At 46.9% G+C, this 20,289-nt stretch overlaps 5 protein-coding genes across 6 annotated transcripts; 1 reads left to right on the top strand and 4 right to left on the bottom strand.

The window, feature by feature from the left end:
* Window positions 1-138: 138 nt before the first annotated feature.
* Window positions 139-1,930, bottom strand: LOC127771957 (salutaridine reductase-like). The gene is made up of 5 exons (XM_052297920.1): window positions 1,724-1,930; window positions 1,350-1,593; window positions 1,203-1,265; window positions 841-1,038; window positions 139-734 (listed from the first exon to the last, which is right to left on the bottom strand). Exons 1-5 carry the CDS (start codon window positions 1,756-1,758, stop codon window positions 345-347), a joined length of 930 nt encoding a protein of 309 aa, XP_052153880.1. The 5' UTR covers window positions 1,759-1,930; the 3' UTR covers window positions 139-344.
* A 384-nt stretch (window positions 1,931-2,314) lies between these two features.
* LOC127771954 (short-chain dehydrogenase/reductase 2b-like) lies at window positions 2,315-5,217 on the bottom strand. 2 transcript variants are annotated; one of them, XM_052297913.1, is made up of 5 exons: window positions 4,922-5,217; window positions 4,553-4,811; window positions 3,904-3,969; window positions 3,345-3,539; window positions 2,315-2,903 (listed from the first exon to the last, which is right to left on the bottom strand). In XM_052297913.1, exons 1-5 carry the CDS (start codon window positions 5,215-5,217, stop codon window positions 2,520-2,522), a joined length of 1,200 nt encoding a protein of 399 aa, XP_052153873.1. In that variant the 3' UTR covers window positions 2,315-2,519. The 2 variants fall into 2 exon arrangements, with proteins under 2 accessions (XP_052153873.1, XP_052153874.1); XM_052297914.1 differs by having other exon boundaries at window positions 2,316-2,903; window positions 4,553-4,802; window positions 4,922-5,054.
* A 1,388-nt stretch (window positions 5,218-6,605) lies between these two features.
* Window positions 6,606-9,120, bottom strand: LOC127769328 (L-type lectin-domain containing receptor kinase SIT2-like). Its single transcript, XM_052294880.1, has one exon. The coding sequence runs from the start codon at window positions 9,007-9,009 to the stop codon at window positions 6,799-6,801; it is 2,211 nt and encodes a 736-aa protein (XP_052150840.1). The 5' UTR covers window positions 9,010-9,120; the 3' UTR covers window positions 6,606-6,798.
* Window positions 9,121-10,074: 954 nt separating this feature from the next.
* Window positions 10,075-12,577, top strand: LOC127769329 (L-type lectin-domain containing receptor kinase SIT2). Its single transcript, XM_052294881.1, has one exon. It carries the CDS (start codon window positions 10,355-10,357, stop codon window positions 12,374-12,376), a length of 2,022 nt encoding a protein of 673 aa, XP_052150841.1. The 5' UTR covers window positions 10,075-10,354; the 3' UTR covers window positions 12,377-12,577.
* A 1,091-nt stretch (window positions 12,578-13,668) lies between these two features.
* LOC127769330 (uncharacterized) lies at window positions 13,669-19,841 on the bottom strand. Its single transcript, XM_052294882.1, has 10 exons — window positions 19,668-19,841; window positions 18,765-18,870; window positions 18,208-18,346; window positions 17,866-17,974; window positions 17,645-17,781; window positions 17,065-17,201; window positions 16,521-16,627; window positions 16,201-16,328; window positions 15,287-15,376; window positions 13,669-14,598 (listed from the first exon to the last, which is right to left on the bottom strand). The coding sequence occupies exons 1-9, from the start codon at window positions 19,710-19,712 to the stop codon at window positions 15,322-15,324; spliced, it is 963 nt and encodes a 320-aa protein (XP_052150842.1). The 5' UTR covers window positions 19,713-19,841; the 3' UTR covers window positions 13,669-14,598; window positions 15,287-15,321.
* Window positions 19,842-20,289: the final 448 nt, after the last annotated feature.

Raw genomic sequence — 20,289 nt, 5'->3', positions numbered from 1 at the left:
GATTTAGAGGCTGTTTGGTTGGTTGCCACACTTTACCACGCCACACTTTAGTCATGCCACAGTTTTTTAGGCATGTGTTTGGTTCGCTGCCGCAATTGTGTTATGCCACACTTTCTTAACTTTGGGACCCACGTGTCATACTCTCAAATTTAGAGCTAAGCATGCCACACTTGTGGCCAACTATTTCTAAACCACATTTGTGTCACCATGCCACAACTAATCTAAACTTAGTTATGATAAGGTTAGACATCAACCAAACATCCCCTTAGAGCCATCAGTTGCCTACCTATTAAACTTGCTTTCATCCGTGTTCAATGGGCCTCGTTTTTGAGACCTCTCCGCCGTCATTCCAGGAATGACGCCTCCCTGCCCTCGTCGAAGTACGCGCCGGTCGGACCGCCGTCCGGCAGGAGGGCCACCGTCACGACGTTCCTCCCGCCCTCCTCGGGCGTCAGGAACCCCGAGTTGATGGTCAGGTCCGTCTTGACGTAGCCCGGGTGCACGCAGTTGACGCGCAGCTCCGGGTGCCTCCTCGCCAAGATCCTCGTGTACGCGTTCATGGCCACCTTGGCCATCTTGTACGCCACGAACGGCGCCGTCGGCCACCCGTGCGCCTCCAGCGCGCCGGCCTCGAAGTCTTTCAGGAAGCTGTCCAGCACCTCGTCCAGCCGTTCCTCGGTGAGGTTATCAACGTCGTCCAGCTCCTTCCTCAGATCCTCGTTGTTGACGAGCCACTCGATCAGGAGTAAAAAACAAAATGAGGAAACGTCGATCGATTTCGATTTAATTTTGCCTTAATCTTGATGTTGGAACACAGTGTGATCAGTTTGAGGAACCTACTCTTAGTAGTCCAGCGTCGGAGGAGACGTTAACGATTCTTCCTTCGCCGGAGGATTGCAGGAGCAGAGGCAGCAAGGTTTGGATTACAAGCTTCGTGCCGTAGTAGTTCGTCTGCACGCCGTTCTTTGCGGCGTCGTACGTCTCCCGGCCTTGTTTATTCAACCATTCAAGTCTCTGTTGCTTGTCCATGCCAACGAACTGTTGCGCGCGTCAACAAATAAACTTGGTTCAGTCTGACTTACAAGTTACAACCAACTGGTTCTACGCTGAAGTCGATCAGCCAATTCAGTAATTTTGGTGACTAACTGAATTTTTACGGGCAATCGCAATCCGGCTAATATATAAATCATGCGTGAACCCACCTGTTCCTCGTTAGTATCTACTCTTTGGGCGTGCTCCATCCCGCTAACTGCTGCGTTATTCACCTGCAAACAGAGCACATCTCCTCTCACTGGTCAGGCCCGAAGCAGAGTTGCTGTATCGATAGAGCAAGGAGAAGGAGAGCTTACCAGTATTTCTAGCTTGCCAAAACGAGTCGTCAAGAAATCAGCCAACCGAGAAACGCTGGAACTGTCCGTGACCTCCAGATGATGGAAGATGACACAGGAAAGGCCCATCCCTCTGAGCTTCTCGGCGGCCTCCACGCCCCTCGTTTCGTCCCTGGCTGTCAGAACAACCGTGATGCCGTCGGCGGCCAGCTGCCGGCACACCTCCAGCCCGATCCCTTTGTTGCCGCCGGTGACCACAGCAACCCTGGCAGTGACGCGGCGGAGCAGAACGTGTTACTACGGAGTGGGGAATTGCCACTATTTTTGCGGCCGTGCATGACTCCAGAATCCAGATTACAGTGTTTCTGCCAAGAAACTAGGAAAATCGCACGAACCTTTTGGTCGGGAGGCTGGAGATGTCTCCTTCCATTTTATGCCGCACAAGCTACTACTACTGATGCTCTCTTCTCTGATAAAAGCAGACTGGCGAGTGGCGACTATATACTCGGTCTGTAGTACTGCCCTCTAAGGTCAGTAACATGTGGATCCGTTAAATCCAAGGTACCAACCACTGAAAATGAGAGGATGATATTGCATGGGATCTTTTTCCATCGGACGCAATAGGCATCGAGGCGCACACATTGATCTATGATTTTATGGCACACATGACACATCATCATTCAACAAAGCATTTAGAATTGTATCCCCGCAAAAAAAAATGCATTTAGAATTGTAGATCCTCATTCTGAATCCAACTAAAACTAATTTCTGGAAGAAAGCAAAGAAGGTTTCAGGGGAAATTCTCACCTGCTTCGTAGCGTCCCTGGAAGAGCTATTGCTGATGAAGTAGTGCCACGGTTTCTGTTCTGTCCGCAAGCAGTCAAGCAACGATATTTAAACCGCGGCATGTTTCACTCCAGACATCTAGCAACTACCCAGTATAATACGGTAAAGTGGTAAAAAAAAAAAAAGCAAGAGGACAGAGCAAATAAATTGTGCTGCCAAACACAGTTTGTTGCCACCATTTCCAGAGAAAATAGATAAAATCATGATATCGATGTAAAGCTCTACTATTTCAACTTCAATACATCAGTTTGAGTACACAAGTCAAAACTACATTGTCTGTTGGGCACAACTACTTTGACAATCTCTTATTCTGAAACTATAGGTTAAAGAAAGCAGAAACTATGATCACACAAAAGATGCCTCGCCATTCCGATCAAAATAAGCACCTGTTGGACCATCATCAGGCAAGAGAGCTACCTTTACGGAGTTACTAGCACCCTCTTCAGGTGTCAATACTCCCATGTGCATTGAGATGTCAGTCTTGACATAACCAGGTGTCAAACAGTTGATACGTAGTGTAGGGTACTTCTTGGCAAGAATCCTTGTGTATGCATTAAGGGCAGCTTTGGCAACTTTGTAGGCGGAAGATCCACCGGTTGGCCAACCATGTGCTTCTATTAAGTTCACCTTGAAATCGTCTAGGAACAAATCCAACAGCTCCTCTAGTCTCTTTTCAGTAAGACTGTCGATGTCATCGAATTCTTTTCTAAGATCTTCACTGTTGAAGTTCTGCTCAAGAAAAATGATATGATTCAGTGAGAATTATCAGTGCAGATATGCAAGAAACATGGGAGGGCAGGATAAGAACTTCCTCATTTCATTTAATCCCCTGTAAATGTAATTCCTAGTCACTATTTTAATGAACATAAGTTTTTGACGATGGTATATATCCTGCACATAAGGAAAAAAAAAAGGCAGCTGCATACAAAGAAACGTGTTACACTGCATGAAGATCATAGAAATGCCTTTCGCAAAAGCTCGCAGGGAAGAGAAGAGTTGTCCTACAAGTTTATATGAACAAGGCCCCTAGACAATTTAGCTTTCTAGGGAATCAAAAAATAGGAGGCATAGTTAATCATGCTTCTGTAGAAATATATTTGTATAACTTAATACTGAAGACAACTAGTTAGTTACTTGTCCAGTGTAACTGCAGCAGAGTTTATAACTTACTCTCAGTAGTCCAAATCCTGATGACACGTTAACAATTCTTCCCGAGGAGGATAACAGAAGAAGAGGAAGTAGTGCTTCTGTGACAAGCTTGGCACCATAGTAATTTGTTGTAATGCATGATTTAGCTTCATCATAGGTCTCCTTTGAATTTTCTCTCATCCATTCAACTCTCTGATCTACATCCATGCCTTCAATCTGTCCATGCATAGAAAGGGTTAGATGTTCTATAAACCTATACCCATGCATACTTTCTTGTTTTGTCTCATGCACAATTTTTTATAGCATGCACAGAAATATAGTTGTGTACAAAACATGGACAGGTTGTAGGCAAAAAGGCACCAAACAGTTAATAAATACATTATTTGAAACATGGTGTCCTCAGGTATGTCAGCCTAAAACAATGATGCCTACAATAAATATCAGCGTGGCATGTTTTAATGTACTTCAAGAAAAAGGTAATATTATATTTCTGCTATGGTTGATAGACAATAAGAAACAACTACAAACAACTATAGGGACAAATCAATTAAGTATAGTCTTTAAACTCTTGTTTGAGTACCTGATCTTTAACTTTGGCAACCAAAACTGGATCCCGATCAACACCTGAAATTCCTGCGTTATTGATCTACAAACAGTATGAAACACACAATTATGGTAGCATACATGCAGAGAGAATGATCTACAAACTATATGAAACACACAATTATGGAGTATATGATACTTTTTGTTTACCAGAACTGTGACTCCATACAGCTTAGTTTACTAGTGTATCAACAACGGGTGAAGTTTTCAAGAGCTGTGAAAACATCAGCTAATGTTAACTTCTATGAATTACAAGCACAATAAAATAAGCCCATGGCTGCCATGTCCCTTAACATTGAATCATGTACTAGTATTAACATTCATGTTCTTATAATATAGAATCGTTAATCATATGCACTTATCCAGTATAAGGAAATGATTCAATTTAGTACTGCATCAAGCAAATAACTAAAGTTTTGTGTTAACCTTTTATACTCAATTTTACTTTAAAAAAACACATTTTATACTTAGTTTACCAAATTCAGTTCATGTCTGAAAGTTTGAACATAATGTAAAGCTCTCCCTAACGAAGTATGGCACTGAGTGGAACAGTATGAACTCCAATTTCACGAATTTCGGAGGCCCTAAAGCATCGAAGAGCCAAAATCACGAAGGGAAGCCCATACCAAGATATCAAGCCTCCCGAACTGATCCCGGACGAAATCGGCCAGCCGGGCGACGCTGGCAGCGTCGGTGACATCCAACTGGTGGAACACGACATCAGAATCGGCGGCGCCGGAGCGCCTGATGCCGTCGACCGCCTCCAGCCCCCTCGCCTCGTTCCTCGCCGTCAGGACGACCCTGAGCCCCCGGGACGCGAGCTGCCTGCAGGTCTCCAGCCCGACCCCTTTGTTGCCCCCGGTAACCAGCGCGATCCTGATGATACTAAGGCCACAGTGCCACGAACGCACAGTTTAGCGGCGGAAACCGGAAAGCTCCAGTACCTTCAGCTGGCAGTGGAAGGCGGGCGGGTGGTCGAGCGAAGTAGCGCGAACCTCTTGCTCGGCGGATTCGAGATGGCCGCCGCCTCCATCGTCGTCGTTCCTCCACGATTCGCCGCGGCGGGGCGAGGGATGTGAACTCCGCGACCGAGCAGATGGTTCATGAGTTCATCCTTCCGCTCCGCCCTTTCCCCTTCCTTCCTCTGGTCTAGAGCGGGCCGAGTCTGGCGAGGCCGTGGGCACGTGGCGTTTGGTTTTGGGCCAAGCAGCCTAGCCCGCTGGGCGCTGGCCCAAACAGGTGGAGGAGCTGTGGAGGACACAGATACGGCCTGAATTGCTTGCAGGGCCATAAATCCATTATTTCCTGGGCCATCCTTGTTAGTTTGTGTTGAAGTCATATGATCATATCTCGTGACCAACTTGGCATACATATTGGACACAAGTTCTATCAATCCTCCACAAAATTTTAGATTCGAACATTTGTCAGACAAGAACAGGTTTTCAGAATCTTGGTGACCAGCACACTAACAGCTGGAGGTTAAAGGATTGTGCATTTGTTTAGAGCATATAGAGATTTTGTATTCCTTTCCTAGGATTACCGTCTACTACCAAATGCTGGAGGCAGGATTGTTTAAGGTGACCCATGTTCTGTGTGTTCAGTGGACTACTGACTATAGTGACTACTGAGCTGTCTATTGCAGTTGTAGATCTTGCAACACGTGGGGCAGTATCAATTATTTTGCTTCGTAATCTTTACAGCTGGTCGCTGACTATACAACTGAGACTATGCAGCTATGCATATTATGATCGAAATTAAACTCAACCGTTGGCCATTATGGCCAACCTTTTGGGTCGTGCATATACGGCTAGTCGGCGACCTCACTGGAATGATAAAAGCCATATCTTTGCAATGTAGATATGTACGCATACGGCAATACGTCATGGCGAGTGTCCTATGTCTACGTTTATCAACTCTGAGCTTCATCGGATAAAATGCTAGAAAGCCTGAAACACCTGAAAGCCAAAGTGGACCGTGGACTAAAATGCCATCTAAACGACAAAGTGAGCAGTCCATCTTAAACTCGGTGGGCCAATAAAGCCCTTGTTTAGTTCTAAACCTTTTTTAAAAAACTTCAAACTTTTTTATCACATTAAAACTTTCCTACGTATACAAACTTTCAATTTTTCCATCACATTGTTTTAATTTCAACTAATAAAGCCCTCGTTTAGTTCTAAACTTTTTTTAAAAAAAACTTCAAACTTTTTTATCACATTAAAACTTTTCTACGTATACAAACTTCTAATTTTTCCATCACATTGTTTCAATTTCAACTAAACTTTTAATTTTAACGTGAACTAAACACACCTAAACACACCTAGAGTGATAAACAAATCAGCCGAGCGTCCGAGCCGCCGTGACGCTATCGCAACTTGCACGTGGGCTTCCTAGCGAAACAACGGGCGTGCGTACGCCGTGCCGTGTGCGCACGTTATCCTAATCGCATCGGCCAATGCGAGAAAACAACGGCCGTCGCATTCACCCTGCCGAGTACGCACCACCCGCCGCCGGTGACGAAAAACGCCGTGCCACTACCCGACGATAACGTAATTTAGCTAGCGCCGCGAGGGCGACTCTGATTCCGTAATGGTGAGGGCTCACGAAGTCAAGCGCGAAAGAGAAGATTCTCACGACGCTGAAAATCTGAGATGCTAAATGCCTTCTCGAAGCTTTGCACACTCACTGTAATATACGTATTACTGCTTGATTGGTAAACTAATATGGGGATATACTGTGGTAATCAGCAGTGAACAGTGACCTCACTACTACGTAGTCACTAGTGCTCTACACTATGTTACACGATAGATGACAAGTCACCAGGAGAACGGGTTGTTGTGACCATTATTTTGCGGCGGCCTTTTTGTTTGTTTGTTCACCTTCCACCGGAGAGGCCGGACACGGCCGAGACGTCGGCGGACATGGGGCTGGCGGTCGACGTGACGGTGGAAGGGAAGGACATGGCGAACGAGTCGAACCCGTCGTTCTGCATCAGCGCCAGCATGGTGTAGCTCACCATCGTCGGCGCCACCTCCGGCATGGGTGCGTCGCCGTCCAGGTACTGCGTGACCTGGCGCATGGTGGGGCGCGCGTCGGGCAACGGGTGCGCGCACATGAGCCCCAGCTTGAGCGCCAGCCTCGCCTCGTCGGCGTCGTACTTGCCGCACAGCCTCGCGTCCACCGTGTCGAGGGCCGCGTGCCGGCGCTCGTGCTCCTGCACCCAGTCCAGCAGCACGTTCTGGTCGTCGGGCGCGATGCAGCCGAGCGGCCGCCGCCCGCAGGTGACCTCCAGCACGAACACGCCGAACGCGAACACGTCGGTGACCGGCGTCGCCTTGCCCGTGCGCACCAGCTCCGGGGCGAGGTAACCCATGGTGCCGACGACGTGCGTCGTCTGCGGGTCAACGCCGTGGTCGTACAGCCTCGCGAGGCCGAAGTCGCCCAGCCTGCCGTTCATCTCGCCGTCGAGGAGCACATTGCTCGCCTTGATGTCCCGGTGGATGACGACCTGCTCCCAGTCCTCGTGGAGGTAGAGCAGGCCGGAGGCGACGCCCTTGATGATCTGAAACCTCTGCCCCCAATCAAGAACAGGCTTGGTCTTGTCGTACAAGTACTTGTCGAGGCTGCCGTTGGACATGTAGTCGTACACCAGCAGGAGCTCGCCCTTGCGGCGGCAGTAGCCGAGCAGCTGCACGAGGTTGCGGTGCCGGAGGTGGCCGATGCTGACGACCTCCGCGATGAACTCCTTCATCCCTTGCTTCGAGTCGTGCGACACCCTCTTCACGGCGATCTCGAGGTTGGATTTCGCGAGCACGCCCTTGTACACCCTGCCGAATCCGCCGGTGCCGAGCAGCTGCTTGTTCTTGAACCCCTTGGTCGCCTGGTAGAGCTCCTTGTAGGAGAAGCGGTGCGGCCCGAACTCAACCTCCCAGTCCTCCCGCACCTCGGCGTACCTCACCCGCCTCCGGACGAACAGGAAGGCGGCGATGACCAGCGCGAGGACGAACGCCGCGGTGGCGATCGGGAGCACGATCTCCAGCACCTTGGAACGGGGCTTCGGCCCGAACCGCGGCAGCGCCGGGAGGCTTGAGGTGTGGAGAGAAGGAGCGGCGCCGTTCTGGGAGAAGCTCCAGCCGAGAACGTAGTGCCGCGTGTAGATGACGCCCGTGGCCGCCGAGAACCCGACGTACGCCGTGTCGGTCACGACGGACGAGAGGTTGACGGGCGCGGAGATGAGGGGCTTACTGGGCTTGGGAACGTCGAGCGGCGCCATCGTCACGTTGAGCACCGTGGTGGCGCCGTCGTAGTCCACCCACACCTGCATCGGCTGGCGGCTGATCAAGCTCAGATTGTTGAAGGCCCCCGTGGCTTCGTCGTAGTAGCCGGCGCTGTGGTTCTGCACGGACTTCATGCTGTTGATGTCGACGCCGATGTGGTTGCTGTTCATGTCCTGGAACTCCGGGTTGAGCATGGTGTCGAGCTCGACGGCGAAGATGTTGTTATCGGCGTTGCCGTTGTCGGTGACGTTGAGGATGCCGAGGTACTGGCCGGCGTTGAAGGTAGAGAGCCGCGTGCTGGGCGCGACCACGAACGCCATGCCGTTGTCGCTCAGCACGGTGAAATTGGACACGATGGCGAAGACGAACGCGGCCGAGAAGGACTGGACGGCGCCGCCCGCCGCGCCGCCCCGCAGGCGGATCGGCGTCGGGTGGAACGCGTGCCCGGCCATCTGGTTCGTGCCGTTGCTGAGCACGAGGAGGCCGTTGGGCGCCACGGCGGCCATGCCGTCGAGCGTGAGGTTGGCACCGCCGAAGCCGTTGTAGGTGAACTCGTCGGCGGCGAGCACGCCCCCATGATCAGAGCCAACGACCGCGAGCAGGAGGAGGAGGAGCAGCAGCAAGCGGTGATTACCCATCGGGAGATTTGCTTCCGTTTGGGAGTTGCAATTAGCACAGGGCATATGATGTGTAGTCACCGCTATTCGAGTCATAGCATCAAATGTCTGAACAGAAGACTCGCTATTCGAGTCAATGCATGAACACCGGACACCAACCATTATCCCAGGTTTACTGGTTGTGTGTGGCATACTGGCAGTGGCATCACATCGTTCACACTCCTCGCTACACTACACAGACAGACAGACTGCACCGGCCTTAGAAATATCGTGCTCGAGAGGGAGTTGCAACTAACACAGGGCATATGGTAGTAGTTCTACTCAAATTGGTTACAGATGAGGCCACAAGGGCGTGCATTAAACAATTCAGATTTCGACGATCCTGCGAATCGTAGTCAAGGAAATACAGATAAAATAGTATCATATCATAAGCAACAATTAAGCTGAGTTTGATAGGAGTGAGCGGTTAAGCGTCAATGCGTCACAGTACAGTACAGCACAGCGAAATGAGGACACACTAGGCAGCAAACTACGACGAAATTGGGTTGGTGACGCACTGACGCCCACTCTTTTGACTCATCCGCAGCCATTTCGCCCTTCTTTTTTCTTCCTTCCGAGGAAAAATATCTCGTCGGGGTATCTCATCTCAGTGCAGCATAAAGAAAAAGGACCCCATCACTGAACATAGTCAAATGAAAATGTCATGTTTAAATAATCTCGCTAGGTAGCTTGGTGGTGCCGACTCGCGATTCCAAACACCTCAACGACCCTAGAAAATGAGGCGAGTGGAACGGACAAACGAGGTGACCCACAGGATATATCAGCCGGGCTGATGAAATGGCAGTGATTAGCCGGATGACGAAGCTTCGTGCGGACGCGGCCGCCGGGCTGTAGCTGCAACTGCAGGTCTGCACGGGCTGTGCCTATGCGTGCTGTGTGCTGGGATGCTGGATCACAATCACAAGGTACGAGTAGTTGAGAGGCGAGCGCCCGCCGCGTCGATAGTTATGGCGTTCTCGGCGACTTTGTGCGTGTTTTGTGGGGGCAGGGAAGCCGGTAGCGGAGACGCGGCCGGAAAGGAGGACCGGACGCTTGAGACCGCTGACCTTTGACCCGCATGATCGGCGGTCACTGTCTCGTTGAGGCTAATTGGCATCCGCATCACGGCAATACACATAGCGTCCACTCCACTCCACCCTCCGTTTCAGCCGTCGTTTATGATGATCGCGCAATGGGTGAATGAAGGGTTGGTGATCTTACTCGAGAGAGAGGGGAGAATTTTTACTCCCCTCGTTCTCACGACACATCACCAATCTGTACGAGACTGAAAGTTGCAATCGCGCCCAGACCGTATCTAGACTACTGGGTTTTACATTTGGTCCGCTTCACACGCACCAACAGAAGGAAAGGAACAGGTGGCTGAGAGTAACCTGAGTTAAACACCAGGGCCGTGACTTGACTGACACAATAGAAGCAGCAAAGCATGGGCATTTGGTGAGGCACTGATTGAAGCTCAGCACTAGGCGAAGTGCAGGGCATGGTGCTTCCCAAACCAGAAATGCCGTTCTTTGTCCTGCTCCTCTTCCTCGGCCTCGGCTGCCTCCGCCCGGCGGCGGCGGCCGACGAGCAGTTCGTCTTCAACGGGTTCACCGGCGCCAACCTCAGCTTCGACGGCATGGCGACGGTGACCCCGAACGGGCTGCTCATGCTGACCAACGGCACGAACCAGCTCAAGGGCCACGCCTTCTTCCCGGCGCCGCTCCAGTTCCACAGGGCGCCCAACAGCACGGCGATGCAGTCCTTCTCCACGGCCTTCGTCATCGGCATCATCGGCGCGTTCGAGGACCTGAGCAGCCACGGCATGGCGTTCATCATCGCCAAGAGCAAGAACCTCACCTCGGCGCTGCCGGGGCAGTTCATGGGGCTCGTCAACTCCGCCAACAACGGCAACGCGACCAACCACCTCTTCGCCGTGGAGTTCGACACCATCCTCAACTCGGAGTTCAACGACATGAGCGGCAACCATGTCGGGATCGACGTCAACGGCCTCAACTCCGTCGACGCCGACAACGCCGGGTACTACGACGACGGCACCGGCGACTTCAAGAACATGAGCCTGGTGAGCCGCAGGCCGATGCAGGTGTGGGTGGACTTCGACGGCCAGACCATGCAGGTCAATGTCACCATGGCGCCGCTGGAGGTGGCGCGGCCAAAGAAGCCCCTGCTGTCCAAAATCGTCAACATCTCCTCCGTCATCGACGACACCGCCTACGTCGGCTTCTCCTCGGCGACCGGCATCCTCTTCTGCCGCCACTACGTGCTCGGCTGGAGCTTCAAGATGAACGGCGCCGCGCCGGCGCTCAACATCTCATCCCTGCCCTCCCTGCCGATCACGTTCCCCAAGCCGCGGTCCAAGACGCTTGAGATCGTGCTGCCGATAGCCTCGGCGGTGCTCGTCTTCGCGGTGGCCGCCGCCGTGTTCGTGTTCATGCGGCGGCGGCGCATGTTCTCGGAGCTCAAGGAGGAGTGGGAGGTGACGTTCGGGCCTCACAGGTTCTCGTACAAGGACCTGTTCCACGCCACCGACGGGTTCAGCGACAAGCGGCTCCTCGGCATCGGCGGGTTCGGGCGCGTGTACCGTGGCGTGCTCCCGTCGTCCAAGGCGGAGGTCGCCGTGAAGAAGGTGGCGCACGGGTCGAGGCAGGGGATGAGGGAGTTCGTGGCGGAGGTGGTCAGCATCGGCCGGCTCCGGCACCGGAACCTCGTGCAGCTGCTCGGCTACTGCCGGCGCAAGGGCGAGCTCCTGCTGGTGTACGACTACATGCCCAACGGCAGCCTGGACAAGCAGCTGTACGACCAGGGCAAGATCACCCTGAGCTGGGCGCAGAGGTTCCGCATCGTCAGGGGCGTCGCGTCCGGGCTGCTCTACCTCCACGAGGACTGGGAGCAGGTGGTGGTGCACAGGGACATCAAGGCCAGCAACGTGCTGCTCGACGCCGACATGAACGGCCGGCTCGGCGACTTCGGCCTGGCGCGGCTGTACGACCACGGCACCGACCCGCACACGACGCACGTGGTGGGCACCATGGGCTACCTGGCGCCGGAGCTGGGGCACACCGGCAAGGCGTCCAAGGCGTCGGACGTGTTCGCGTTCGGGGCCTTCATGCTGGAGGTGGCGTGCGGGCGGAAGCCCGTGGCGCAGGACGCGCGCGACAACCGCGTCGTGCTCGTCGACTGGGTGCTCGACCGGTGGCGCGCCGGGGCGATCACGGACACGGTGGACCCGCGCCTGCACGGCGACTTCGTCGAGAGCGAGGCGAGCCTCGTGCTGCGGCTGGGCCTGCTGTGCTCGCACCCGCTGCCCGGCGCACGGCCGGGGACGAGGCAGCTTGTGCAGTACCTGGAAGGCGACGTGCCGCTGCCGGAGCTGTCGCCGACGTACCAGAGCTTCAACATGCTGGCGCTCATGCAGGACCAGGGGTTCGACCCCTACGTCATGTCCTACCCGATGACGTCCACCAGCGCAGGCACCTTCTCTGACCTCTCTGGAGGTAGATGATGACCCGTTCCCATCAGCCGGATGTAGTTAATCAGTACCTAACTAGTATCATCCTGTTTTGTTTAAGATCAGAACTTTAGTGTTGTTATGTTTATATCTATGATGTAAAGTGGTGTTACGAGAATAGCTCAGTGTTCAGATAAGAGCTGAGAAATAACAGATCTGAAATTAAACATTTCGGGCTTTACCTCCCACTATAAATTTTCTCCTCTGATCTGATTGTCGACGTCTGCTGTCTGCACCCTGCCCGTACTCTCATAATCGAGATGTTGAATCCCTCGTAGGCTGTGTTTAGTTCCATACCAAAATTGGAATTGGAAGTTTGAAGAAATTAAAACAAAAATTGGAATTAGAAGTTTGAAGAAATTAAAACAATGTGATGGAAAAGTTGAAAGTTTGTGTCTATAGGAAAGTTCGATGTGATGAAAAAGTGTGATGAAAAAGTTAAAAGTTTGAAGAAAAAAGTTGGAATCTAAGCATCAAAATTGAGGACCCCGGGAGTCTATACTTTGCAGATTTCGCTCAGTGGTAGCTTATTCAGTTTTTTCCCCGAGCTCATCTTTTCCAGTTTTTGTACATTTGCGGATCACGATTAGTGCTTCCAGTTACTAGACAAAGTGATATGTCTGCAAGTTTCTTGCTTCAAGGACTAAAATTTCTGGATAAACATGCTTCAATTATGCATTGAAGCAAACCTCAAAACTTTTGTGGAACATGTCCTTGTAGGAGAAATTGCGATCAAATTTGGTCATGGTCTTGTAAATATGTACATACCTTTTTCTTAAGTAAATTTGGTCCGCCTATTTTAGGCCGGCCCGGCTAAAAAAAATTTGGTCATGGTTCACTGGACAAGAGCCAAACAAGACCAAATACAGTTACATGAACAAACAATTTTAAAGGGTGTATAGTTGAATCTGTAGCATTCAAATGTGCATGGAGATTCATGAGTGGTTGAGATACTGTTAACAAACTATAGAAAAATGAATGAACCAGTCAAAAACAATTTATTGGCAATTTTTATATCTAAGTTATTCGCGATTTAAAAACCAAGGCTGGCAAATAGACTAAAATACAAAAACAAAATTAACTCTAAAATTAAGTTCCAAAATACAAATTTTAGCTACGGATGATAGACCAACAAACTGACGATAAGAGCCTTCTCACGAGGTAGAGGACCTCCTTTGGCTTACATATTCTAGCTTTGAGATCAGGCACGAGCTTTTATTTCGCTCCAGTAAAATATAAAAATAGGTTTGTTGAGGAGTTAGGTATTGGTGTACAAGTTTAGTTCATTTGACCTTTAATAACCTTACTTATTGCAAGAAACTGAATTTCTGGAAGTGTACAAGATGACAACCACGCCATAATTTGTCTACTGCAGCAATTGTCTTAGATATGGTGATATAATAAGCTAACCCAAAAGAATTACCCGTGTGAATCGGCTTTAATTTCTGATGTCAACGGTGATGCAGACTTGGACACTTGGTGCTTCCAGAACCCCGATTTAAGAACCTGAGAGATCGAGACTGAAGCCCCACCCATAGGTGATGTCCAACAACCAAACAGAATATTATCCTATTGTGTACACAAACAAATAGAAGAAAACGTCAGTCCAAAAACAGTTTTAGATTTTAAAAAGGAACTGAAATATTAAATGTCTCATTCTCCAAAATTAGTAAAACAGTTCATATGCACAAACTGTCAACAAGTATACAAGAAACTGGCAAGCAAATACTCAACAATCAAATGGTATGCCAATTTGCCATGACGAATTAAAGCATTTGGGATATCGTCCGAGTAATACAATCAATAGATCATAAGGTCTACTGACTACTTGAACCTTTTTAAAATAAAAGGTACATTGTTTCAACAAATAATACATGCCCCAGCCTTGGCATCTGAATTAGCATAGTGATAATATGTAAGCAAAAAAAACCAATGGTGTTCTTAGTTCCTGGCATGGATCAAATATATATTATCAATCCAGCCAAAAATACATGTCCCAAAATGCTTCAGAGAAGCTCTTTAGTGCTCTTACATCAACAACATCTGTCATAACAACTTCCCAAAAATGTAGGGCGCTCCAGACCCAACGATAACAATAACTTGGTCATTATAGATCACAAAGTACAAGTTCAGTCAAAACTGCAAAGTATTTGTTTCGTAATATGGTAGATCCTTCCAAACCAATTCATAAAACTGGTATGGATTCCAGGCAGGGGCTGCAAAAAAGCTTCAAGTCAGAGACAATGACAAGAAAATGCAAAAATAATTGTTACCGATTTAAGGGATGAATGCCACTAGGCAACCTATCAAAAGTGAAAGCTACCAATCTGGATATAAAAATGTCATACACTTCTAGTTTAAAGAAGAGATGTCCCATCAAAAGTGTGGGTCACTCACGGTCCACAATGCCAAGTTGGCGATTGATAGTTCTGCAAAATTTGGACTTGCACCATTGATCTCAGTAATTATTGTTATTTGTGTTTCTTGGGTTAGACATTTCTCAGTTAGTAGTTTTACAGTCGCAGGGCTGACAGCCAAACAACACAGTCTCAATTTTCATCTAGAATTCTTGGAGTCTCTGGTAGGTATGTCAACCTAACACAAGTGGGCATTGGTTGGGTATTCGACTATCATGTAGTTCAGACTCAAGCAATGTGCCCTTTTCCTAGAGATACCTAACAAGGTATTGACAAACTTTACTAGGTATTTAAGTAGGAGTAACTTTTATGGAGTTGGAATAATGGGCACTTTCAATTCTAACACAAATTTAGTTTTTTGAAATCCAAGTTAATGTGTTTTGCAGCTGGGAACTTCCAAATGTCATAAAAAATTAATTGCATGAACACAAAGCATTTTTTTTTCACTACTTGCATGATTGCAGTACAATGCAGCTGAAATAAATACCTGTGTAACATGGATGTTAGAAAAAATCAAGGTGTTCAATTCCTATTTGAAAGAACGAAATTGTAGTACTCCTCTTCCCCATATAGTTTCCTGAAAATACAAGAACAAACTATGATCTACTGTAAATAAGGATGTGCCAATTTAATAATATAAACAAGCAAAAGAAAGAAAAAATCCACCAATGCAGAATTTGGTGCTTTCATGGAGAAACACCAGGATATGATTTACTCTTTTTAAGATCTTGCAGGCCTCTCATATTGATTCATTCAAACCACCACTAATTGAAAAATGATTTGAGCCTACCAATAGTAGCCATTGCAATTTGCAAGTCTAGCTGTTTTCTAAAAGGTGTTGCCCTGTTGTTTGCTCACTGGCAGCAGTGTGCAAGGCCAGCCCCAACACTAAGGCTCTGCCATTATATCAAACTTGGTCCAGCACGTTTAGCAAGATATTGTTCACTATGAAGGTAGAGTTCAACAAAACACCAATAGACTATAAATCCAGAGTATATTAAAACATTTCACAGTCTATTTGGTAACATTAACATGTGTAAATCATATGAAAAGCGCTACATGTGAAAAGGTTGAAGTACAAATCAAGGAACTCAGCCCATATGTTATTGCTATCTACTTGGTTCACATAAATTGATAGTTAACATCAAATAAATTTGGATCAGGCTGAATGGAAAGGCTAGAAAAAAATGATGATATTTGGCATGCAATGTACTATAGACATGCAACCTGATCTAGGATAACAAAATTGGACAGCACTATCCATGCAGTAAGAGATTTGTTTGCCTACCATCTAGAATAGACGGGAAAAGAATATCTATATATGATGCCCAATAAACAACTGAACACAGCAGTCATGGATAATTATGAAAGGGGAACAAACAGAAAATGGATTCCACTTACGCTAAATCAGCTATTGTATCACACTTGTTCACACCTTTTCCTTCAGGGAATTCAAGGCAAGAATAGTGCATTATCATTTCTTTTATGGTTTGTTTTGTGCTCTTCAAATCATTGTCCCACAAAATACTCTGCGGAAAAGAATTACAATGTAATGTGATGTCAATGAAGGAAATAAAGCATAAAATTATTATTAATTTAGATGTTAGGGCAAAGAAACCTGTTTTAGCCCCATGAAAAATAGGACAACTGAGAGAGGAGATGCTAACATAATAAAACTTTGACACTGAAATAGGAATGGTGTGGGAAGAACAATCAAATACCTTTCTCACGCACTCTCTTTTGACATCCTCCCAAGGTGTTTTTCCTTTGGGGCAAAAAATTGAGGCATTCCACATGGCACCTCTGGCAACCATTACAGAAGCGGCACCTGGCAGTTGCAGAAATCAAGATACAAACCAATAAAAAGAAACACAAAAAATAATATCTGGCAATGCAATGAACTCTCCAAGTAACAACAGTAGCAATTCTGACAACCGCTAACAATCACTAGTTTCCAAGAAATGCTATGATACTCATGGTTGCTCATAAATGAATATTGTAGTCACTGAATTTTTCAGATGTTCGGTTTCCTATGGTATTTAGGCAACACTCGCAGTACATATAGATTGCTTTGGGTAGTAGAAAAGTAAGCTCAATATTGATAACTGGTAAAGGAAGAAACACAAATGGGACAAATTTTAGATTCATTTCTATATCTCCCTCTGTTTGCTATACTCTGCCAAATTATAGATTTATAGTAAAACTGAACAGACAGCTACTTTACTAAACAAAGAAAATTGAGAAATGTTAACTGAGCATACAAACCTGTAGCATCTTTAATTCTTTTAAAATCCTCATATTCAAATACATCTCCATTAGCTATAACTGGAATTGACAGTGCAGACACAACATCTGCAATCTCATCCCACTTAGCAGGATCTCTTGGTCTGTCTTTGACCTTTCTGCATGTGTAAAGGAATCCAACATCAGGGAAATCAATTAACAAAAAAAGACATATTAGGGAAGATTGAAAATGGAGAGTTGATATATGACATTATTCTGCAGCATATTCATTTTCATGGTTGCAAAAAAGAACTTATAAAATATATCTCAAATGTAGTCAATTGAAGGCTCAGGTGTTTCGGAAAGGAACATGGAAAAATGCCAACCATTCATGTGAACAGTTCATGGATTTTAGCAGCATCATTTAGGATGGATCCTATAAGTATAGTAAACAAGCCAAATAGCTGTGAATATCAATACTATTTTCACCTTGGATTCTTAAACATAGGGATTTCAACTAAATGGACAATTGGAGAGAGAAAGATGGTAAATTGCACATTATAAAGTAGAGTGGATGAGTACAATTTTCTATCAGAACTCAAAAGTATGAAGCGTAACTAACCTTCCATGGACAGCAAGGGCTGGAACACCAATCTTCTCAATTCGGCGAGCCAACTCCACAGTGTCCTGGCGTGTGTTCAGAAGACGGATTTTACATGTCACGGTAGTGTCCAAGTTCCTCCGCAATGTGGTCAAAATCTACATGATGTGATTTGCATACTTGATAAATGAATGAATTTCTAGAATATTTAAGTAATAAAACAAAACAGTAAATTTGAGTACATCATGAATAAGCTCAGGTTTGGAGAGTAATGCGGCTCCCATTCCACCACTAAGAGAGAAAGATTTGGGACAACCCATGTTGATATCTATAGCAGCAACATCGTTACACCTGGTAAGGATGAAACTGTGATCAAAGAAAATATCTAAAGCAGGGGCGGTTAAAACAATTGATCCAATTCCTTGATTAATTGAAACAATTCAAACAGCAACCATGGTATAAGTAACCCAATGCACCTAGGAATTTTTCATGGAAAAAGGAAATATGGATTTATCCACTCATTGGAACCTATATTATTTTACTTCAGAACTTCAACCGTAAATAATTTAAGAAATAAGACTTACACAAGCTGAGCAGCTTTCAGTGCCCTCACAGCATCAGATGTTCCCATTTGGAATACAACCCTATCCCTTTCTTGTGGGCAAGTACGGAATACTACAGTATCAGTCCCTCTCTCCAAAAAATCAGTAGTACCAAGAGATTCTGAGTAGCATTGATAAAATTTATTAGCATGGAAGGATTATACGACACAGAAAGAACAAATCTAGACAGTAGTGGAGATAATAGAGATCAAATAAATGGAACTGTTAAAAGTTCCCCAATTTCATAGGAAAAAATCAAGAAGCTTACTTCTTAAAGGCATCTAACTCTAAATTTGTTATCAAAACATATATTTTTCATGATCTTCAATAACAACCATGTACCATCAATAGTAATTTAAGATTTTAAGATGAACATTTTCAATCATGTACTTCAAAGGCAATATTATAGGAGTCAGGTCATCCCAAAAAAGATAACATTATGCCAACTGCTTAACAAATTTTCTGAGAAGAACTTAACTGTTAATACAGTTGCATGCGAGATCATAATAAAATGCCAAACACCAATTGAACTACAATACCATTTGTAACACGTTCACACTTCAAAAACTTATGATCTATTATTTCTTCTCCGTAAGTGATATCAGCACCATATTCAGCAGCCAGTAGCCTAAACGGCAGGGTACCCTGCAAAGGTAATTGGAAGAATAAGGAAATATAATTCATACACCTTTGAATTAAGAGGAAACCTCCTGATTAGGTGTGTAGGATAAATACTATGTGTTCAGCAATCCCATCAAGATAACTTATTGTTATCTATCTAAAAATGATACAGTAAGCTGCTAGCAGAAATGGTCAGATTTGAAAAAAATACTGCATTCAACAAAACTATGCTTTGCCCCTTTAAATTGTACTTCAGATACTATCAAAACATCACAGATCCAAGACCCAAGCAAAGAGGTAAATCAGATCACGAACATAGAAGCATGCTACTTATTAGTTATTACTATTATTTGTTCACTTTCAGCATAAAACCGAAGCGTATATGGTGATACAACATGGTTTCTCACACATGCAACAAGACAGAAATACTAGGCTCCAGTTCTCTGGAGAGCTGAAACTGCTGCTTCCAACTACAACTAAGTCTAATTAAATTTCTAAATTGAATTTCTAACTATAACTCGAGCAATCGGGCTCCCAAAAGCTCACAGCCCTCGCCCACGGAACAACCCGCCGCCAGAGGGGCACACAGAGACGTGCTCGTCCACTCCGCGGGCGCACGCGAAAACCTAGAGCTCGCAGCTCTAGCTATGAGGATGCCTAAATCTAGGATCCAGATCCCCGGGCTAAAACTCGGGTCCTAATTCCTACGCTCCCACCTCGTACGCCGCCGCCGCTAGAGTTCGACGAGAGCAACCTCCCAGTGGATGCTGCAGCGGTTTAGGGGAGAAGGAGGAGGGGCCGGATCGAGAGGAGAGGTTTACCACGCGAACCATGGGCGCGAGCACCAGCTTGTCGCGGTACTCCATCCCCGCCGCGCCGCCGCCGCTCGGCGGCTCCGAATTTTTTTCCCCGCGAAGTTTGGAGAGGACTCCGCGGCGAATTCCTCCTTGCGTACGCGAACAGGGCACCGCGTCCGCTACTCCTCTCCTCTGGCTCTCCAGACCTCCAGCCCTCCAGAGTTTCTCTCACCCGTCCTTATATGGGCCGGGCTGATGAAAAGCCAACTTCTCCCAGACATAAAAGCCCCCATTTGGGCTGTTGTGGCCCACCAGGCTAAAGCCAACATTTGGGTTCTGTAGCACATTGGTAGCCTCGTCATTTCGCTTATACTTATATTAAAATTTAAATTTTAAAACTTACTTTTATAGTTGATTTTTGTCAACGAGTGATAATATCACTCGCGGACCGGATGAAAAGAGTATCGGGGTACGTTGGAACATGGGTCTACGTAGTACAACATCAAAACAGACAAAAGACAAGGATTATACTGGTTCAGGCCCCTTAGCAGGTAATAGCCCTAGTTCAGTTTATATGGATTGATGATGATGAGAACAGATTACAAAGAGAGTAACTGAAACAGGCAATACCGACGAGATCGTAGTC

Source organism: Oryza glaberrima, chromosome 4, assembly GCF_000147395.1.
Source record: "Oryza glaberrima chromosome 4, OglaRS2, whole genome shotgun sequence".
Taxonomy (NCBI): domain Eukaryota; kingdom Viridiplantae; phylum Streptophyta; class Magnoliopsida; order Poales; family Poaceae; genus Oryza; species Oryza glaberrima.
The sequence above is the reverse complement of the archived record's forward strand: the minus strand, read 5'-3'. Positions and strand labels throughout refer to the sequence as shown.

What these genes read in the sequence shown, in the direction of transcription:
- LOC127769330 (XM_052294882.1), bottom strand. Translation starts at nt 19,712, where the DNA reads ATGGAGTACCGCGACAAGCTGGTGCTCGCGCCCATGGTTCGCGTG. An exon ending in AACCTGAGCTTATTCATGAT is followed by an intron (nt 17,782 to 17,865) that starts GTACTCAAATTT and finishes CACATCATGTAG; the next exon opens with ATTTTGACCACATTGCGGAG. An exon ending in AAGAATTAAAGATGCTACAG is followed by an intron (nt 16,628 to 17,064) that starts GTTTGTATGCTC and finishes TGCAACTGCCAG; the next exon opens with GTGCCGCTTCTGTAATGGTT.
- LOC127771954 (XM_052297913.1), bottom strand. Translation starts at nt 5,217, where the DNA reads ATGGCCCTGCAAGCAATTCAGGCCGTATCTGTGTCCTCCACAGCTCCT. An exon ending in TCGAATCCGCCGAGCAAGAG is followed by an intron (nt 4,812 to 4,921) that starts GTTCGCGCTACT and finishes CTGTGGCCTTAG; the next exon opens with TATCATCAGGATCGCGCTGG. An exon ending in TCGGGAGGCTTGATATCTTG is followed by an intron (nt 3,970 to 4,552) that starts GTATGGGCTTCC and finishes TACTGTTTGTAG; the next exon opens with ATCAATAACGCAGGAATTTC.
- LOC127771957 (XM_052297920.1), bottom strand. Translation starts at nt 1,758, where the DNA reads ATGGAAGGAGACATCTCCAGCCTCCCGACCAAAAG. An exon ending in TCCAGCCTCCCGACCAAAAG is followed by an intron (nt 1,594 to 1,723) that starts GTTCGTGCGATT and finishes CGTCACTGCCAG; the next exon opens with GGTTGCTGTGGTCACCGGCG. An exon ending in CCGACGCTGGACTACTAAGA is followed by an intron (nt 735 to 840) that starts GTAGGTTCCTCA and finishes CTCCTGATCGAG; the next exon opens with TGGCTCGTCAACAACGAGGA.
- LOC127769329 (XM_052294881.1), top strand. Translation starts at nt 10,355, where the DNA reads ATGGTGCTTCCCAAACCAGAAATGCCGTTCTTTGTCCTGCTCCTCTTC.
- LOC127769328 (XM_052294880.1), bottom strand. Translation starts at nt 9,009, where the DNA reads ATGCCACACACAACCAGTAAACCTGGGATAATGGTTGGTGTCCGGTGT.